General features: G+C 32.7%; 1 protein-coding gene across 1 annotated transcript in view; it reads right to left on the bottom strand.

Annotated features, from left to right (window-relative positions):
• Positions 1-3,748: 3,748 nt before the first annotated feature.
• The window catches only part of LOC126888277 (cecropin-B-like), a 32,533-nt gene continuing 14,167 nt past the window's right edge, over positions 3,749-22,114 (bottom strand). Inside the window, exon 2 of the mRNA XM_050656388.1 lies at positions 3,749-3,993. Within this exon, the coding sequence (XP_050512345.1) occupies positions 3,892-3,993 (102 nt within the window). The 3' untranslated portion in view covers positions 3,749-3,891. The remainder of the gene's footprint in view (positions 3,994-22,114) is intronic.

Here is a 22,114-nt window from a genome sequence, read left to right as displayed (position 1 = left end):
AAACTAGCCATGTTTTTCATCAGTACAGGGTTTTTAAATAAGTATGGCCAACTTTAAGGGAAAATTCTACATAAAAAAATAATGAGAGTTTGCTTTATAAACGGTATGTCCGAAAATGCTTCGTTTCCGAGATAGGGGGTGTTGAAATTTTTATTAAAAAATGACGATTTATTTATTGCTTTAAAACCGGCAAATGAAATTTGGTCAGTTTTAAGACGTAGTTATTCCACATTTTTTACATAAAATTAAGCATTTAATATTCACCATTGGCGTGCATACGGGTAATATAACCGCTCATATTACCCGTATGCGCGCCAATGGTGAATATTAAATTCTTACTTGAATGTCAAAAAATGTACAATAACTGCGTCTTAAAACCCACCAAATTTCATTTGCATATCTGAAGCGGTTTTAAAGCAATAAATAAATCGTCAGTTTGTAAGAAAAATTTCAACACCCTCTATCTTAGAAACCAAGCATTTGCGGACATATGTTTATAAAGCAAACTGTCATTATTTTTTCATGTAGAATTACCCCTTGAACTTTGCCACACTTGTTTAAAAACACCCTGTATTCATGAAAAACATGGCAAATTGTTAAAGTACCTAACTTTTTTATGGTCCAACATAAGCGAATAAATCAAAAAACAGAATGTGGAGAAAACATGAATCTATGGTTGGATTTTAATTTCAGTATTTTATAAATGCTAGAATATTCCACAGGGTGATGCGAAGTTTGAGAAAAAAAACACAGTGTCATTGGTACACCCGGTATACAATGAAAATTTACCCGTTTAGTAACAATAGTATTACAGCGATATTGTTAACGAATAAGGCTATAACACATTAAAAAATCATTTAAATCGGACAACAGGTGTAGGAAATTCGAGACATCAAAAATGACCCATTTTTAATGTGTCCGGTTAATTTTGCACCCTAGTGTATTTGCGTACTCGAAGTAGATTGTGCTAGTGTGGACGTGTTCGTCGCATAAATCGGACGCAAGAATTTTCGACGCACACAACGCACGCGCTTCATCGGTTATCGTTTTCGAGCGAAGATCAAATGATTTGAGCACCGCGTCCTCACTGATAAAAATTTGCGGCGCAAATTCTTGAATAGTTGATTGATTAATTCGCATTTAGAATAGTTGATTGCAAATTCTTGCGACGAACCATTAGTTCAATACGCACAAAAAATTTTCCAATGCGGACGCGTTATTAGAATAGTAATACCGTTGATTGATAAAATACGCAAATTATCTTTCAAACGAAAAGAACAATATTTATGAAACTTTGTATTCAAGTACAGTGACTCAAAAGCCATCTGTTGCCATATTTTTTGTTACTATTCTGCTTCCGGTTTCACCGGAAATACCCTTAACTTATTTAATTTAAATGGGACACCCTGTATATTTTTGAGGATTTTTAAAGAACTTGTTATTTTTAATTCACACTTACCAAATTTGGTAAAAAAAAAAATTGTTAAAAATTGTCTGTAGATAATTTTTTTTATTAATACAACGTAGTATGAAATAAACGAGTACCATCTATAATACTGTAGACTAAAATTGGTGTTTACATGCACTGCATGACTTATTTGAATTTAGTAGAGTAGGTAAAACTGTTACTGAACTAATTGACAGAAATAAGTTGTATTAAAAAGGGCTCATTTAACCCGGCACCTGCCACGTGGCTTTGCAAGGCGCCAACTGCCACGTGGGGTGCTCACAGCACCCCTTAAAAATTTTCTGTGATCTACTTGTTTAAAAAACAAAATAATGTGTTGAGTAACATAAGAATATAAAAAACAAGTTTTATTGACTTATTAGCCACTAATATGTTATAAAATTTAAAAAATAAAATGAAAAAGGTGTCATAAGCAAATTAGCAAGTACCAAGCCATAATAAATGAAGTCAAGTAAATATCTAAAAAATTAAGATTTAGTGAGTATATAGTTTATATTAATAATTTAAATCATTTATTTCAATAAAACATGTAAATTTGACCTGTTTATCAAAAATACAAAAAAAATTTAAAACTTAAAATGCCAGATGATGACACCCTAATTCGATTTTAGAGCTATAAGTTCAGAATGACACTAAATAACCACTTCAAACACTAACACATTTATGCTATATAATATTATAGAAAGCTACTATGACGCACAGCTCCGTTACCAAACTTGAAATACCAAATATTTGATAAAAATGTGTTATGGGGTGCTAGTAGCACCCCACGTGGCAGGTGCCGGGTTAAGTGAAAAATATCGTATGGAAATATTATTGATAATTGGTTATGGTGAATTTTCATTTTTTGGAAGTGAATTTTTCAAATCGATGGATTGGACATAGAGGATTCATAGAGCGGCCCGCCCGTTCTCCGGACCTCAACCCGTTTGATTTTTTTTCTTTGGGGTTATCTAAAATCACTTGTTTACGTTAGGCGACCAACATGCTTGCAGGATTTGAGACAAAGAATAATTGATGAATGTGAAGTAATACGTGGAGAAATCTTGCAAAAAGTGACTCACGAATTTATTTATAGGCTTGCACGTCGTCAGGAGGTGAACAGCAAACATTTTCAACATTTGAAATTATTTTTTTTTATTTTTAATATCATTGGTCTAACTTAAATAAATTAACCTATTTTTTAACTGTAAAGAGATTTATTTCTTGTTTTAATAGTTTTTTCTTCCAAACTTGGTATGTATGAATTAAAAATAACACGTTCTTTTAAAATGTGCAAAAATATACAGGGTGTCCCATTCAAAGTATATAAGTTAAGGGCATTTCCGGTGAAACCGAAAGTGGAGTAGTAACAAAAAATATGGCATCAGATGCTTTTGCGTCACTGTATTTGCATGCAAAATTTCATAAATATTATTTTTTTCGTTTCAAAGATATTTGATTGGTTTCATACTTTATCCCAACTCTGTATATATCTGTTAGACCGGGCTATATCGTCGCCCCCGCTAGCGAAATTATTCCGATTCGATTTTTTTGCACAAACTTACTCAAGAAGAGAATTACTACAATTGAGAATCCTACTTCTATTCTGTTTCATCTTTTCTCTGTTCTTTTTCTATCCTACCTGGTAATTTGTAGACACCTTCTCATAAACTCCAATAATTTAAATGTTCGTATTTTATTTCGTATTATTGTTGTCACTGGCCATTCTTCCGCTCTTGTAGGGTAATATTCAGCACTATGCCCTGAAAAATCCTTTTTTGTTTTCTTTAGTTAGAGTGTTTTTCCATATTACTGCATGGAGTGCTTTCGTGGCTTATTTTCCTCGTAATCTTTTCATTTCTATGTCTTTCGTACAAGTGCCATCTCGGTTTATCATTTACCCTAAATACTTAAAAGTCTTACAACTCTTAATATAGTATCTTATAAACTTACGTTTAAATCAGCAACCAATCTGTAATCAATTATGTACTTTCGACTAGATTAAATTGGTTTAGACTAGGCTAAACTAGTTTATCCTGATATAAAAACATACACTTCAGGATAAACTAGTTTGGCCTGAAGTGTGTGTATTTACATCAGGACGCGCGATAGGACAAACCAGTTTGGGCTAGCCCATACTAGTTTATCCTAACGCGCTTAGGCCAAACTAGTTTGTCCTGAAATCAGGTTTGGCCGGTAACATATGTATACTTGCAGGAAGGGTATATTCAAAAATGGATGCATATTTAGCAATAAATCATAGGCACTGTATAAAGAAAGAGAAGAATGTCAAGAAAGTTTAGTAATACAAAAAATATATTATATATCTACACATACAATAATAATTATAACCTTAAACCTAAATTTATTTTTTTAAAGTATAGACTAAAATACAACTCATTTCTACATTATGTTTTTTATGATAGAAAACATATAACGGATTAACTTTTGCCTCCCTTTATTTGATTGGCTATTCCGACATATCCACCTATTATTGGTAAGGTTTTTTTCGCAGCTTTTCTAATATTTTGTCCAACTTTTTCCTAAAACAGAAGAAAATAAAAACGTATTATTATTGTGTACCAAGGATACTTGTTAAATTCAAAGTACATATGTACATATTACATTTTTTGTGATTGGTGATAATTTTTTATGTTTTGTACAACTACTCATGTTTTGTTGCTGCCAACCGCCTCGAATATTACAACAATAAAAAAATAGCAAAAAAAATCCATTAAAAAAGAAATATTTATTAAAAAACCGTTACGGACTAACTAATTAATAACAACGTTTTCGGAATAAATATTTCATCTTCAGTGGTGCTGCAAAGATATACATTGTTAAAGCCACTAACTATATGGATGAAATCGTAAGAATATACAAATAAATCAACAAGGAAAAATTTTTCCTGTAGTTGGCTGTATACCATATAATACAAAAAACAGTAAAATACTATATAAAAGATATATTTAAAATCCCTCAAAAGGGCCACATCAAAATCACAACATAACTAGTTTTCGACTGGTTTACCAGTAATCATCAGTGCTTACCTAAAATGAATATAACGTGATGAAATAATGCAAATATATTGAAATTTCGACTACGGTTAAGAAAATTATAGGTTATACTCACGTGCAATGTACATGCTAACCACCAAGATATTGTTTAACAAAAATATGTGGGTCAAAGCCCAGTAAAAGTTGTCCGTCAAGGAAATATTGGTTTAAAATGCTAAATTAAGCTAGGATGTTTAAAATATTTTCATAAAAGACAGCTTAAAGTCTTACGATATGCTGGGTTCCCTAAGGATTCGAAAACCAAACCTACCTATGCTTCTATACCCTTTCACCAAGATAGGCTATCTGGGGATATTTCGAACATTATCACAAGATCAGTAGACAATATCCAATTCCAAAGATAGCATCAATTACATGAATCGTAGTGGTGTTTATAGACTACAATGTTCTGACTGTGATGCTACTTACATAGGAAGAACTTGTAGATCACTTGCTTCTCGCTCTCTTTAACACACCAAAAGAGAGAACACCTCTACCTTTTCTCAACATCCCAAACAAAAAAAATCATACGTTGAATATCCCAGATGATGTCGCTCTACTTCACAACATCCCACAGAAAGATTTCTTAAAATTAGACTTATACGAGGACCTAGAAATAATAAAAGAAAAACAGAAAATCCGAATTGTGCCAACCGCCATATTTCGTTCAATCGGGACTTCCAACCGCTCCATCGACAACTTTTTTCTTAACACATTTACAATATCACTTTTCACCCCCCTTCTACTGCTTAGTTCACATTCACACTTATAATAGTTTATCTGGTACTAGCCACAATACTTTTGTCATCTTCAGCCATCTAACCACTTTTATCTATTCATAACATACATATAAATTACTGATATCATCACCCACAGACATCCACATTATACAAATTTTCATCTACATACATCACACCACCATATTTCTACATATGGCTATTCTCACCCTACCTATTCAATCTGTCATTACCAACATATAACACTCATCTTTAGTAAAACCAAATCAAAAGTCTAATTTTCTTTCTGGATCTCGTTCATGTTCCTTTCTCACTAATTTCCTCACAAACATCTCATACACCCCAGCCCCTACTGTCATCCTCCTATTACAGTTTTGGTTTTTGGACTCTTAGGGATCCGGGCAGCCTGCGAGGTCTTTAGGAATTAGTCGCCTAAGCTTGAGCTTGTGCTTTCTAAATGATACATCCCCCAGATTATTTAAGACATTTTTACACCTCAGTCACCCCCATTGTGATTTTTTACACACTTACCTACACAAATTCCAACATCTACCAATAAGTTAAATAAATTCGATAACATTAAATCAACACAAAATTGCTTTTTTTAAATCCCAGTTCTCTTGATAATAAGATTTGATTACTGAATTTAGTTCTCGAATATAAAAGTTTTGTGTAATGTGGTTTGCCTAACTAACTCCACTAAAGTATACGTGAATACACTTTTAACTAGAACAACTAGTTTAATGAATTTTAAATGATAATTTTCACAATAGAGTGTGTTGTTACATCATTTCAAATTTTAACAAGCTGTACACCTTAGTCTTTAAATGTGACAGGTTAATTTTCAACTTCCTGTGGAACTGTCATTTCTGCCTTGTCATCGTTCGGAGGTCTCTATCCATTTCATTGTCACTTGCCGTCATACTTTCAACATGTGAACAAGTCAAATTCACAGCTCAGATGTTACCTGGGACAGATTAGCTAAATATTTTAAACATCCTAGCTTAATGTAGAATTTTAAACCAATGTTTCCTTGACGGACAACTTTTAGTGGGCTTTGACCCACATATTTTTGTTAAACAATATCTTGGTGGTTAGCATGTACATTCCACATGAGTATAACCTATAATTTTCTTAACCGTAGTCAAAATTTCAATATCTTTGCTTTATTTTATTAGGTTATATTCATTTTAGGTAAGCACTGATAATGACTGGTAAACCAGTCGAAAACTAGTTATGTTGTGATTTTGATGTGGCCCTTTTGAGGGATTTTAAATATACCTTTTATACAGGATTTTACTGTTTTTGTAAGAATATACCTCAAAATTGTCATAAATATCACGTAAACAAACAATAAAAAGAATTTCCAAAGTAATCAGAGTAGCAATTATTATTAAAATAAACGTAAGAATCAAAGTTGTAATCATTTGAAATATTTGAAATAACGTAAATTGTAAATGCCAAATGAGATCTCTGCAGTAAATAATAATTAATCTAAGTAAAGTGTAATTGTATAGAACTATATAATAAATGTATTTATTATCCGCTCCGAGTTTCGCTGGTATCGCCACCCAGTGCCGGTTTATCCACTGGGCGCTTGGGGCGGGCGCCCAGGGGCCCGGGCCGCGGAGGAGCCCGTTCCTTTTAATTATAAAAAACTAAAATCGCTAAATAATTTACATATTCTCCGAAAAAAATCTCATACGCAGATACGCGGCGAATACACTGCAAACGCCTGCTAGCACTCCACTTGCGATTTGTAGTCGCAGCGACAAAAAAATCGTTGTCGCAGAAAATCTATACCTAGTCTAGAAAATTAGTCGCTGTTTCCAGAATCGCGAATTGAATGCTACAAGGATGTAACATTAGCTTTTAGATGTTTTTTTTAATCTAGAGATAAAGAGGAAGTCAAATCGCGAACTGAATGCTACAAGGATGTAACATTAGCTTTTAGATGTTTTTTTTAATCTAGAGATAAAGAGGAAGTCAAGACGTCAATTAATACTTTATGCGCTAAACATAAAAACGATGTTGATGAAACCAAAGGGAACTTGCATAATGAAATTACCCATTTTGTAAAGTTATGCCAAAATTTGAATAAATATCATACAATTTATAAAAAATTTGATTCTTCCAGGATGTAAAAGCAACTTTTCCCAATACTGCAAATTTACTTGACGATACCAATTTCTAATGCGTCAGGCGAGCGGTTTTTTCGGCTTTAAAAAGAATAAAAACATATTTAAGGTCAAATTTGGGCCAAGAAAGCCTAGACGCATTATCACTACTGTATATAGAGAATGAAGAACTGGAGAAACTGAATTGTATTAATATTATATGGCAGTTTGCGAATGCCAAGTCAAGAAAAAAAGTGAACTAATTTTTGTCTTGATGTATTTTTTAGAATATGTTTTTTTTGCTTGTCATGTGTTGTTTTGTTGAACTTTCTATTTTTTATTTATGTTTTTAACCCTAGAATACGGGACCGTTTTTGCCAAACGTAAATACGGGATTATCGTAAATTTTACTACTCCATAGAAGAAAGCCTATATTTTTTACTTTGAATTTTTTATTCAGTGTATAGAAAACAATTAAGATTCTTAGAATAAAAATAAAAGCATAAAATTATGAAACCAACATAATTTGGGTATTTTTAGGAACATAGGGTGCAAATATCTCCTCGGTGTTCTCCGCAAATTGGCTTCTTGCACTCTTGCAATAGTTGGTGGTATTGCGCATTTTTTTGCCTGGACAGTAGAAACAAGTCTTCCTCATATTTTTCTGGGCCATATTCGCATCATCTCCTTTAGTTATGTTGAAGATTTCAGCTATGTTCTGGCGAATATTTCGACGTAAACTTGCGGGGTTGTATTTGTTTATCGCCATGACCATGACTGCTATCGGTGCCATAGAATTCAGTTTCCTCTTGCCAGTCACTATCACTATTTTCAAACAGATCTGCATCACTCTCTTATTCCCCGTTCATAATACGTACCGCTTCCTCCTCCAGTTGTTTTGCGGACAAAAACTTTGTATTTGACATTCTTAAAAGAAAAGCTCAAATATTAAATAGTATATTTTGTAATGAGAATGAAAAAACAATTTACCTTAATTTTTTGTTACTAAAACACTCAAAATCAAAATACAAACAATAATAGCCAGCTGATTTATTATATAACACGAGACTTTCGTAAAATTTACGAACCAAGTGACGAAAAACGGTCGTAGAATTGGAAATTATAACAACCGTCTGCTACATTATCAAGCTCAATACTAATGTGGAAGGTACTCAATTGGGGAAATCGTTAAAATAAACGAGAGTGAACAAAAATGCCCAATGTATTATGAGCGTCGTAAAATTTACGAATGACCCGTATTCTAGGGTTAAATATATTTTTTGGATTACTTTTTACATTTGCTATTCTTCTTGCTTATTAAAAAAATATTTTATGGATTTTACAATAAACCCTTATAGTTATTGCATGTGTTTTCTTGTTAAAAAACTGACAACGAATAGCAATGAAGGGGGCCCCTAAACCTCCAGCGCCCAGGGCCCGAAGATAGGTTAAACCGGCACTGTCGCCACCTACCTACAGGATTACTAGTATAACTTTTACCGGAAATTTCCTGGAAAGAAAAAAGTGTTGCCTATACTCTGTGAGTTTCGCTGGTATGGCTGCTATCGCCATCTAACGGTTGACCAGTGTTCCTATTTCGGCCGGAATTTTAAGGAGGACAGTAGAAAAGCAAATAATAGTTGTTTCAAACTTATTTTTTAATTCTTATCGTGTAATATTTACAACGTAAAGAAGTAATTGGATTGTAATCGATAATTAATAGCAGTAAGTACAGAATTTATTATTCATAGATTTTGCTTATCGTTTTGACGTTTATGTTGACAACTAATATTACAAAAAATTTATTTTACAAAAAAGTATAATAATTTAATATAATTATAGTATAATACTTCTTAAATATTAACTTATGAATGACATTTAACGGCATCCTACGTTTGCTGTGATTGGTCGTTATCTTCACGCATTCAAATTTTGTTTCAGGATTGGATTGTAAAACTAAAACCGTCAAAATTCGAGTGTGCTAACTGATCCTTTAGCTCAAATTTTGTACCATTTTAAAATTAAAATTGTGTTTACTTACTTTTTTCTAATTGCATCAATCCATTTTTGTCGTTAAATCACCTTATGTTTAGCGACAGGAAAGTTGTAGAATACACAGTTACTATTGTAACCAGTATTTCGACACTCTTTAATACAATAACTTTCGTGAGACATTTAAAAGCAACTCATTTAATATGCAACATTTAATATGCAACTCTTAATGCAGAACGTCAAAAAGCAAATTTCCAGTAAAGGTTTACAAACTTGTCACTACTGGCGCTCGCGAATTTTTCATTATCACCTCTACCTACGAGCTCACAGCGTATAGACTCTAAGCAAGCTTTTGATAGTGCGAAAAGAGACAAAATGCTGGAAGACCTTCGTAATCGAGGTATACCTAAGAAATAATATATATCAGCCTCATAAAAATGACGTTGCAGGGTTCAAAAGCCGCAGTCAGAGTAGATGGAGAACTGACTCCCTTGTTAGACATTAACATGGGAGTGAGACAGGGAGACGCTCTATCAACCATGCTATTCAACCTAGTTCTTGAGGCACTTATCAGAAAAACAAATGTAACTGGCCATATAAACACTAAGACATTACAAATTATTGCATATTCCTACGATGTAGCTATCATTAGTAGGAACAAGCCACGACTAATTAAAGCTTTCAGAGAAATTGATCCTGAAGCACGAAAAAGGGGGCTTAAAATAAACGAAGCAAAAACGATGTACCCGTGTTGAGCTGCCCCCCCCCCCACTTGCAAAAATCAAAAAACAAATAGCCCTGATTTATGAGCTATTTATGAGCTTTCATATTCCGCAAACTAAAAATTTTGAGCTCGTTCCACTGAGCAGGAATTTAATACTTTAGTGGGGGGGGGCTGAGTCAGCCCCGCCCCCCACTACTTAAAAATAGGAATATTGAATCGGTTTTTGAGCTCATCCCCTACACCCCCAAACAACCCTTTAATTGATTTAACTTAAGAGAAAAATGCTGAGAAAACTTAAAATATATCGTATTGCGGATATAATTCCTATAGCTTATATACTCTAAGAATAAACTACTAAATCACGTGCATTTCGATTATTGAGCTACAACCCCTTCGCAAGAAAACCACCCTATCTTCCCGGCTTAAGAGAAAGTTGTACTTAAAATGCATTAAAATAATTATTTAGCGTCTACGTATCATTTAGTAATTTATAAGCTTCCAAATTACGCGCATTTAAATCAGTAAATTGCAATTTATTTTGTATAGTGCAGTCACTGAAGGTAAAAATAAACGATTACCTTCAATTTCGGTGAACCTTCATCGATTTTCACGAAAATTGGTCAGTGGTTAGAGGATACCTCAAGAAACAAAGGTGGCATGGTGCCACCTTGCGCCTTTACCCTGAGGGTGGATACCGCCCCTTCTCGGGGGTGAAAATTATTTTATAAAAAATAACTGCACAAATCAGTAAAAGAACAAATTAAAAGCAAAATTTATTATATAAAGTTATTAAAATAAGTCAATACTTTTTAAGTTATTAAAGATCAAAGATTTTAATTATTCGTGAAAAAAAAATGCATGTTTTGAAGCGGTTTTTCGTAAATCACTGAAAAACTGTAAGTTTTTACAAAAAAGTTAATAGTAGTTTAATTCGTATAGCTTATATTCTAAGAATAAAATCTTAAATCACGCGCCTTTCGATTATAGAGCTACAACCCCTTCGCAAGAAAACCATCCCATATTCCCGGCTTAAGAGAGAGATGTACTTAAAATAATTTAAATTATTTATTTGGCGACTACATATCGTTTAACAATTTATGAGCTCGCAAAATATACGCATTTCAATTATTGAGTTGCCATTTTCTTTCTATAGTGCAGTCACTGAAGGTAAAAATCAACTATGACCTTCGATTTCGGTAAATCTCCATTCATTTTCACGAATTGACAATAACAACTTGCGGTTTTAGCCTGGGGTATATGTCACCCCTTCTCGGGGGTGAAAATTACTTTATTAAAAATAACCCCACAAATCGAGAGAGGGACACATTGTAAGCAAAATTTGTTATATAATGTTATTAATAAATCAATACTTTTTGAGTTATTAAAGATCAAATATTTTAATTTTTGTGAAAGAAAATGCATGCTTTAAAGCGATTTTTCATGAATAACTCAAAAACTGTAAGTTTTTACAAAAAAGTTTTCATCACTAAAATTGAAGCTAATAAAAAATATAATGAATTGCTTACTTGAAAAACCCTTTAATGTTGATTTAAAGTAAGTTACAGTAGGAAAAATGAAAGAATACCCATGAACGAACATATAAAACAAGCTGTATTTTCCTGTCACCGTGTCACACAAAACATTGGCCAGCGCAAGTACATGTAATAATTATTGTTACATGTACTTGCACGGGACAATTTTCTTTGTGACACGGTGACAGGAAAATACAGCGTGTTTTATATGTTCGTTCATGGGTAGTCTTTCATTTTTCCGACTGTATTGGTGATTAAATGTATAAAGAGATGCATTTTATAACAATTGTCAAGGTACTAAATACTTGTCAAAGTACTTAGAAATCCTTATCAAAAATGAGCTCCAGAAAAAGTTGATACCATCAAAATCCGCTCACCAATTTTCGTGAAAATGAATGGAGATTTACGAAATTGAAGGTCATAGTTGAATTTTACCTTCAGTGACTTCACCATAGAAAGAAACTGGCAATTCAATAATTGAGATGCGTATATTTTGCGAGCTCATAAATTATTAAACGATATCTAGTCGCCAAATAATTAATTTAAATTATTTTAAGTACAACTCTCTGTTAAGCCGGGAATATGGGATGGGTTTTCTTGCGAAGGGGTTGTAGCTCAATAATAGAAAGGCGCTTGATTTAAGAGTTTATTCTTAGAATATAAGCTATACGAATTAAACTACTATTAACTTTTTTGTAAAAACTTACAGTTTTCAGTGATTTACGAAAAACCGCTTCACAACATGCATTTTTTTTCACGAATAATTAAAATTTTTGATCTTTAATAACTTAAAAAGTATTGACTTATTTTAATAACTTTATATAATAAATTTTGCTTATAATTTGTTCTTTTATAGATTTGTGCAGTTATTTTTTATAAAATAATTTTCACCCCGAGAAGGGGCGGTATCCACCTCAGGGTAAAGGCGCAAGGTGGTACCATGTCACCTTTGTTTCTTGAGGTATCCTCTAACCACTGACCAATTTTCGTGAAAATCGATGAAGGTTCACCGAAATTGAAGGTAATCGTTGATTTTCACCTTCAGTGACTGCACTATACAAAATAAATTGCAATTTACTGATCAAACTGCGCGTAATTTGGAAGCTTATAAATTATTAAATTATATGTAGTCGCCAAATAATTAATTTAATGCATTTAAGTACAACTTTCTCTTAAGCCAGGAAGATATGGTGGTTTTCTTGCGAAGGGGTTGTAGCTCAATAATCGAAATACACGTGATTTAATAGTTTATTCTTCGAGTATATAAGCTATAGAAATTATATCCGCAATACGACATATTTTAAGTTTTCTCAGCATTTTTCTCTTAAGTTAAATCAATTAAAGGGTTCTGTGGGGGTGAAGGGGATGAGCTCAAAAATCGAAACTATATAATTTCAAGAGCTCATAAATAGCGTAATTCTGCCGCAAAAACCGATTCAATATTCCTATTTTTAAGTAGTGGGGGGGGGCTGACTCAGCCCCCCCACTAAAGTATTAAATTCCTGCTCAGTGGAACGAGCTCAAAATTTTTAGTTTGCGGAATATGAAAGCTCATAAATAGCTCATAAATCAGGGCTATTTGTTTTTTTAATTTTTGCAAGTGGGGGGGGGGGGCAGCTCCACACGGGTAAACGATGTACATGACCGTCAAAAGAACACCTTCCAACGAAAATTTTATCGCAATTTATCACAAATATACTATTGAAAGTGTATACCTTCACATAGACAATATACCAATAGAAGCCGATCGGAAGGCGAAAAAAGGAAGGCCCAGAACAAGGTGGTTGGATGAAGTGGAAAACGACCTGAAAACCATGAACATAAGAATGGAGAAGACGGCCACAAGAGAGATCTGAATCGAAGGACATAGCCAGACAGGCAAAGACGGGAAGTACATAAGAATAAACATTATCCCTACTCCGGCCCTGGAACTCGTTATAAAAGTATCGATACATTTCAGCTCCGATTAAACGTGTTTTTTGTTGGTTTATACCAATAATTAGAAAACAAGTTTGTAATAAGAGTGAAGTTTAAAGTGGTTCTTAAGTGCAGAGAAGAAAAATTGTAAGTACAATTTTCATTTCGACCATATCAAACCATTTCTTAAAGAATATTGCTGAAACCTAACCAACAGAAAATCCATTTTTATTTAAAATAAAAACGCCGAATAACCGGCTTATTTAAATTAAGTCAGGAGCGGATCTAGAAAATTTCCTTCAAATGAAGAAAGCAAAAATTAAAAATGGATAGCGATAATTTAACTCATACCAAACCACTATCAACACAAACTACCTCTTCAACATCTTCAACAATTACTTATTCCAACGCCGTAACGAATTTTAACTTCCCCACCAAGCAACAAGCAGTCGTTTTGTTATCTGTACCAGATATAAAAATACATGAATACATAACAGCAATAGGAACTTTAGTACAACCAAAAAATATCATCTTCGCGTCCAGAATCTCAAACAACCGAGTATGCATCTATCTTAGTAACACCACAATCGTAGAAAATTTACTACATAATCACAAATCCGTTTCAATACAAGGAAACGACATAGAGATCAGAAGATTAATTACTCCTGCAAGCAGACTAGTGATATCAGGTGTCTGTCCCAGTATTCCAAATACTATAATCGAAGAAGAGCTTAAAAAATTGGAGCTTACTGCAGTGTCTAAAATAACATTTTTAAAAGTTGGCATGCCTGAATCTGAATACAGTCATATATTGAGCTTTAGGCGTCAAGTATTTGTTTCTCCAACAATTAATAAGTCTATCCCAAATTCACTTCTAATATCTCACGACAACACCGCTTACAGAATTTATCTTTCCTTAGATGGTCTAAATTGCTCTAAATGTAATACCACAGGGCATAAAGATGAAAACTGCACTACTGAATCAATTAATGAACAAAATCTTGACCAGTTATCTCAACCTATGAATGTTAATATTTCTGAAACAGAAAATTATCCAATAAATCAAAAATCCATTACATCAGAGTCTCCAACTGCTCATCAATCCAGTACTCCTCCTACTTCTATAACCAATCCACCACCAAGTGCCTCCTCCAACTAACAAAACCTATCTGAATCATCATCTAATACTACCAACATAGTAGCACATACTTCTATCAAAAGACAAATTTCAACATCTCCTGAAATAATAGAGTCAGAAAATCAAAAAATAATACTTCCAGCTCCAAAGCAATCTGCACCCAAAAGAATAAAAAAAGCACTTAACATCGAAACCTCAATGAAACCTATAGAAGCCATTTTATCGTCAGCCACTACTCTTTACCCACTAAAATATACAGAACTATGTGACTATATTACAAATGCTATAGGCTCCAAATTGCCTGAAACAATAGCAAAGGATTATACTAATGACCTACAAGGACTTAGCGCTGAATTGCAAATGGTGCACGCAAACGCAAACGACCGACGCCTTAAAAACAATATTTCAAGGATTTTAAAAAAGATAAACGGAACAGACAACTACTCTTCTGTTACTGAGGAAGAAAGCGACTGTAACCCTATTCAATAACAAATTCATAGTTCAATGGAATTTAAATGGCTTCTACAGCCATATCGAAAACTTAAAAATACTAATCAATGAATTTTCACCTTTAGTAATATGTTTACAAGAAACGCGACTTTCTAATAATAAAGTGAATTTAAAAAACTATACATCTTACACTAAATGTAGACCAGTGCAGCAGATAGCTAGCGGTGGTGTAGGTATCTTTGTGAAATCTACTGTCGAGTCCAAAGAAATTCCGATAAACACAAATTTAGAAGCGGTTGCAGTGTCAATACTTCATCATTTCAAAATCAACATTTGCAGTATATATCTACCACATCCAGACGAATCCATACTCCTAGAACTACAAAAAGTGATAGAACAAATTCCATCTCCTAAATTAATTCTGGCTAACACAAACTGTCAACGAATCTTGGGGATCTGAAAAAACTGACAAAAATGGCAAAACTCTATTGGAAATAATTAACAACCTCAAACTAGTACTATTAAATACGGGAATGCCTACCCGTTCCAACGCATACAATGGCACGCTTTCAACCATTGATTTATCCCTCAGCGATTCAACTTTAGCACCACTACTTGAGTGGAATACGCTTTCACACTTATATGACAGCGACCATCTACCAATTTTAATCACTCATATTAAAGACGCAAACATTAACACAAAACCATATGAAACATGGAAATTAAAGTCAGCAGATTGGGAAAAGTACATTAGTTTAGTAACTGCACGAATGGAAGACTTCAAAATATTAGAAGATGTACAATAACAAATTTTAACAATGTTATAGTTGATTCAGCAAGAGAAGCGATTGGAAAAACTAAAGCTACCACTAAAACACCCATACCCTGGTGGAATATCGAAATAGAGACTTCTTTGAAACAAACAAAACATTCATTTAATATATTTAAAAAACACAATTCCGAAGTCAACTTAGCTAGATTTAGAGCCTTAAGAGCCAGATCCAGATTTCTAATCAAAAAATCTAAGAAAGAAAGCTGGGCCGATTATGTCTCGTCAATAAATTCATCTACACCAATAAGTGATATATGGCAGAAAATAAGGAAAATAAAAGGCTCAAACAAAGTTAATCATATCGACACCATTACTACAGATAACTTAATTACTTCAAATAAACTAGAAATTGTAGAAATCTTAGCAGATCACTATCAATTACATTCAAACAATGACCAATATAACTCTATTTTCTTAAAACACAAAGAAAAATCCGAATTGTCACAGATCGAAATAGAAGATATTTTATGCCCTCTCAATATGCCTATTACACTGGACGAGCTTAACGAAAGCCTAAGTAATGCTAAAAAAACTTCTCCAGGACCTGATGATATTCCAACTATATTTATTGAGAAATTACCGGAATCGGCAAAGAAAATTTTAGTCGACATCTTTAACAATATTTACACAAATAAAAAGTTCCCTTCAATATGGCGTCAAGCAATTATAATTCCATTTTTAAAAATGAATAAGCCAAAAAACTTACCATCCTCATATCGTCCAATATCGCTCACCAGTAATATATGCAAAGCAATGGAAAGAATATTAAGTAAAAGACTGAAATGGCACTTGGAAAACAGAAACCTTTTTACTCCAATACAAAGCGGATACCGTTCAGACAGATCGACAACTGATAACATTGTCGCACTAGAATCGGAAATTCATAAAGCATTTACAAAACAACAAAAAGTAATCGCAATATTTTTTGACATTAAAAAAGCTTTCGACACGACATGGACGCATTATATTCTCAAAATGATGAAAAACTGGAAAATAGATGGTAAGTTTCTCGCTTTTACCAAAAATTTTCTTCAAAACAGGTCCATACAAGTAAAAACCAATGGATTCATATCAACATCGAAATCACTCCATAATGGAATTCCTCAAGGATCGGCCTTAAGCCCAATATTATTCCTAATCGCAATTAATAATATAACAAACTATATAGAGCTTCCTGTAAAAGCTAGTATTTATGCTGATGATCTAGTAATATATGTTAAAAGTAAAAATATAGGTTTAGCTAGGCAAATTTTACAAAGAACATTAAACAGCCTAGAAAAGTGGTCGTTAGAGACTGGTTTAACATTTTCAACTGAGAAGACTAGAGTAATAATCTTTGACAAAAGAAGAGAGGAATACAACTTAAACCTGTGTCTAAATGGATATTCTCTGAAACAAGTCCGTGAAATCAAATTTTTAGGTATAGTATTTGACTCACAACTCACATGGACTTCACATATCAACAATTTAATTCAATCCTGTCAACAAAGAATAAATTTACTAAGAGTGTTATCCAATCATAAATGGGGTTCAGACACTAGAATTCTCCTAAAGCTGTATCAAACTTTAATAAGAAGCAAGCTCGATTACGGATGCATGTGTTATGAAACAGCAAACAAAAATCAACTAAAAAAACTGGATATCATTCAAACCACATCTCTACGACTAATCTTTGGAGCCTTTAGAACTACTCCAATAAGAAGCCTTCAAGTTCTAGCAGGAGAAATACCATTATACCTCAGAAGACAATACCTATCACTATGCTACAATTCAAAAATTCTAAACGCAAAGGAAAATACCTTTCTCGCAAGTTTAGTATCGGAAGAACCACCGGAACAATACAGAAATTACACCACCAAGGCAATACCATTTTACGAACGCATTAAACGATTACCGTATAGCATCAATCAAAACACCTTAGCATCCATAAAAAAATATCAGACACCCCCCTGGACAGTTTCTTTACCAATAGTAGACCTCTCCTTACATAATTCTAACAAACATTCACACACCTCTGCTGAGATCAGGCTTCAATATCATACAAATTTACTCAAATACTCTTCTTACAAACTTTTCTTTACCGATGCCTCCAAAAGTTGCAACGGAATAACTGCTGCTACTGTATCAGAAAACGTAATTTCCGCCACTAGATTATCTGATGGCTGCAGTATTTACACAGCAGAACTTCAAGGAATACTTGACGCACTAAATCATTGTAAAAATACAAATGAAAACCAAATACTAATATTATCAGATTCACTAAGTTCTTTACAGGCCATCAAACATGTTTACCCTACCCACATCAATCTATTTCTAATTAAAGACGCGTTGCATCAGCTCCAATTTTCTGGGAAAACCATCTCATTTATGTGGGTCCCATCCCATGTAGGAATAACTGGTAATGAGTTAGCAGACAAAGCAGCGTTCGAAGCGATAAACAATGTGAACATTCCGACTACAACAGGCATACCAATCTCTGACACTAAACCTTTATTCAAGAATCATGTAAACAAAATCTGGCAAGAAATATGGGATCAAACAAACACAAATCTGAAAACCATTAAACCAGACGTATCTTCAAAAAATCTTCCTATGCCACCAAAAAGAAAAGACCAAGTAATTATCAGCAGACTCCGGCTCGGACACACACGACTTACCCACAGCTACGTAATCTCCAAGGAACCGCCACCAATGTGCCAAAGATGCCAAATACCTCTCACAGTTAACCATATAATAATAGAATGTCCAGAATACACTTCAGCGAAAACAATATTCAAGATACCCAACAGCCTGAAAGAAGCACTGGTCACAAAATTCAATGAAGTTTTATCTTTTGTAAATCATTGTAAACTGTATAACAAATTATGATTCATTTCTTTTTTTCTGTGTAAACTCTAAATAATTTCCATATTTTTGTCATTCTTATATTCTAAAAATGTATCTTTTTCTCTATTTTTTTTGTATTATAAATGTACCGCTAATAACCCGAGTGGTTGATGCGGATAAATAAAAATAAAAAAAAAAAAAAAACATTACCCTACAAGAAGTGAATTAGTGAGGGAAAGATTAAGTTACTATGATAACTATTACTATAAGATTAAGTTACTATGATTATACTAAATTTACAGTCAATATGCAGTAGAAATAAACAAACCAAGACACGTTAAATGCTACTAGGAGCACTCCCGAAATATAATTTACAATGTATAATGTATATACATTGTGAATCCAAAATTATAATTTCCAAAGTTTATACATTGTAAATTATGATTCGGGAGTGCTCCTAGTAGGATTTAACGTGTCTTGGTTTGTTTATTTCTACTGCATCTTGATTGTACATAAATTTAGTATAGTTGTTATAAAATTATACAGATTGAGTTTTATGTACGGAAACCCTCAATTATCTCGGAAACGGCTTCTACGATTTTTTCAAATTTTCGCGTTTAAGAGTTTTGTATTTCGGCCGATATTGTGGTGGTATTTACATTGTTCTCAGATCTTTCACTTTTCTGAAAATCTAACAAACTTTCTTATTTTAAACAGAATGCCCTGCATATTTTTGCATTTTAAAGTCCTTACGAAATACTGATTCTTTTTCAATGCCATAATTTCTGAGTTATTACTACATTTACTGCTATGGTTATTACAATAACAACTTTGACGTTTCAATGCAAATACACATTTGATTAGTTGACAACTTTGACGTTTCCATACAAATACAAATTCGATTAGTATTGTTGGTGTTTATAAAATCATAATGAATCTTATTTCTGAAAAAGAACGAATCGAGATTTTAATGACATTAGGATATGGTGATATGCGTAGAAGTCTACAAGAAACGTGTAATATCTTTAATAATTTATATCCTAAGCGAAATCCCGTAACAAAATCTACTGTCAGTAAATTATTAAAAAAGTTTAACAAAACTGATTCCAAATAAGGGCGCAGAAATGATTTACCCAAATCATTGCGCAGAAAAACTGCTTCAACTGAAAATAAATATTTAGATAGTCAAGTAAGTCTGGAAATAAAATTCGAAATTATTTATCCACTGGGCATTTAAGGTTGGAAAAATAAAGCATAACAGAGTGGCGAAATACTCGACAAGGTAAATCTAAAATTGCATTCCACGTCCTGTCATTCACTGTGATAATAATTTTAGCGAATTATTTCCTTAAAATATCCACAAAAGTGAATAAAGTATAAACAAAAAGAAAAGAAAAGGAGGTTCTGATTTGACTACAGTACAGAGTACAGAGCCTCTATTATGTGCTTATACGTATTTCGGAATAACCGTTTCCTCATCGAAGCACCTGGATGCTCCCAATGATTTGATTACAGTTCAGTGCCTCTACCCAGGTGCTCCGATGAGGAAGCGGTTATTCCGAAATACGTATAAGCACATAATAGAGACTCTGTACTGTAATAAAATCTGAACCATTTTTATTTTCTTTTAGTTTATACTTTACTCACTTTTGTGGATATTAAAGGAAATAATTCGCTAAAATTATTATCACGGTGAATGACAGGACGTGAAATACAATTTAAGATTTCCCTTTTCGTGTACTTCTCCACTCTGTTATGCTTTATTTTTTTCAACTTAAAAAGCTCAGAGGGATAAATAATTTCGAATTTTATTTCCTGACTAATTTGACTTTAGATTCATAGATGGTGCTAGTAGCATCTTTGGTAATTATTTTGATAATTACCCCGAAAGGATGAAAGTATTTGATTGCTCCGGTGCTCCGATGAGGAAGCGGTTATTCCGAAACACGTATAAGCACATATAGTCTAGTAAAATAAAATTACACTACATGTAAATCAAAATATAAATTCGTACAGGTTTAAACAAATTTTATATCAAAGTTTAGGTGGGTACACAAGATATTTTCAAGAAAGTATCCAAATCATACAAGGGGATCATTGTTTAAATAATTAAAAAGGGGTCATTTTTGCAAAAAAACTTACTTTTTTAACTGCTGAGGTCATTCAATTACTAATGAAGGTGTATAGGATTATTTTCTGCAAAGTTAAAGGGTAAATTCTTCACATAAGACTTACAAAATTAAATTTGACCGCCTATTTATTTAAATAATTATACATAAAACTTTAAAAACAAATTTGCAAAAAATTATTTTTAGCGTTTTAAATAAGTACTATAAAATATCTTATTTTACAGGAGAAGTTGCGCTATGTTATCAGTATTAATAAAAAAAAATTGGTCCAAAAATATTTAATATTTTTTGATATATTGAATTTGTTTATTAAATGTTACTCTATTTTCAATTGCAAAAACGCGGTTGTTGGCAAAGAAATATTCACCTGTATTAAATCTTATTATTTTCATATTTTTGTATATTTTCGATAAATGTATTGATAAATTCAAATTTCAATTAAACTCCCCCTAAAATGGAATTTGAAAATTATTCAAATTTGTTTATATTTTTTTTAATAACGTCGCGGGGATTAAATATTTTGAAATACCGTTTCGATAATTGGATTCCTGGGAATTTTTCACTAATTAACAAATTTTTTTGTCTTTTTTCCTCTTCCTTTTTTTTTCTTGGAGTTATATTACTACGGGCCCTTTTAGGGTTAAGTTTCATTAAGAATGTCGAATCTCTAAGTTGTAGATTCTAGACCTTAAAATATTAAGATTGGTCTAAAATCGCTTAAATAAAATGTGGCTACTTATTGAGTTACAGGGTGTTTTATTTAAAAATTTAAAAATTATTTTTACCAAGTACATTCAAACTATTTGACGTATCCTTATCATACTTGGCAAAAATTGTGGGTACTATACAGTCTACTAAATTGTGATAAACAAAAGTTTCTAGCTACTACCAGAGGCGTACGACAGGGGATAAATAATGGTTGACCCTTCCCAAATTCTACGCCACTGAGGGAATTACTATTTTAGCGAAATTTTTCGATTCTCTAATATTTTCTATGTAAATAATATACTCTTTACTGGTAACGATTAAGTCATTATTTTTCGAGATATAGGACGTTAAAGATGAAACGGCATAGTTATTTTGATTCATTCATTCATTCGTTTTAAACTTCCAATATCTCTTAAACTGATGACTTTATCGATACCGATAAAGCTATTTACATACAAAGTATTGGAGAATCGAAAAATTTCGCTAAAATAGTAATTCACTCAGTG

Source organism: Diabrotica virgifera, chromosome 7 (assembly GCF_917563875.1).
Source record: "Diabrotica virgifera virgifera chromosome 7, PGI_DIABVI_V3a".
In the NCBI taxonomy this organism is placed as follows: domain Eukaryota; kingdom Metazoa; phylum Arthropoda; class Insecta; order Coleoptera; family Chrysomelidae; genus Diabrotica; species Diabrotica virgifera.
Note: the sequence above shows the minus strand (reverse complement) of the source record. Positions and strands in the feature narration are given on the sequence as shown.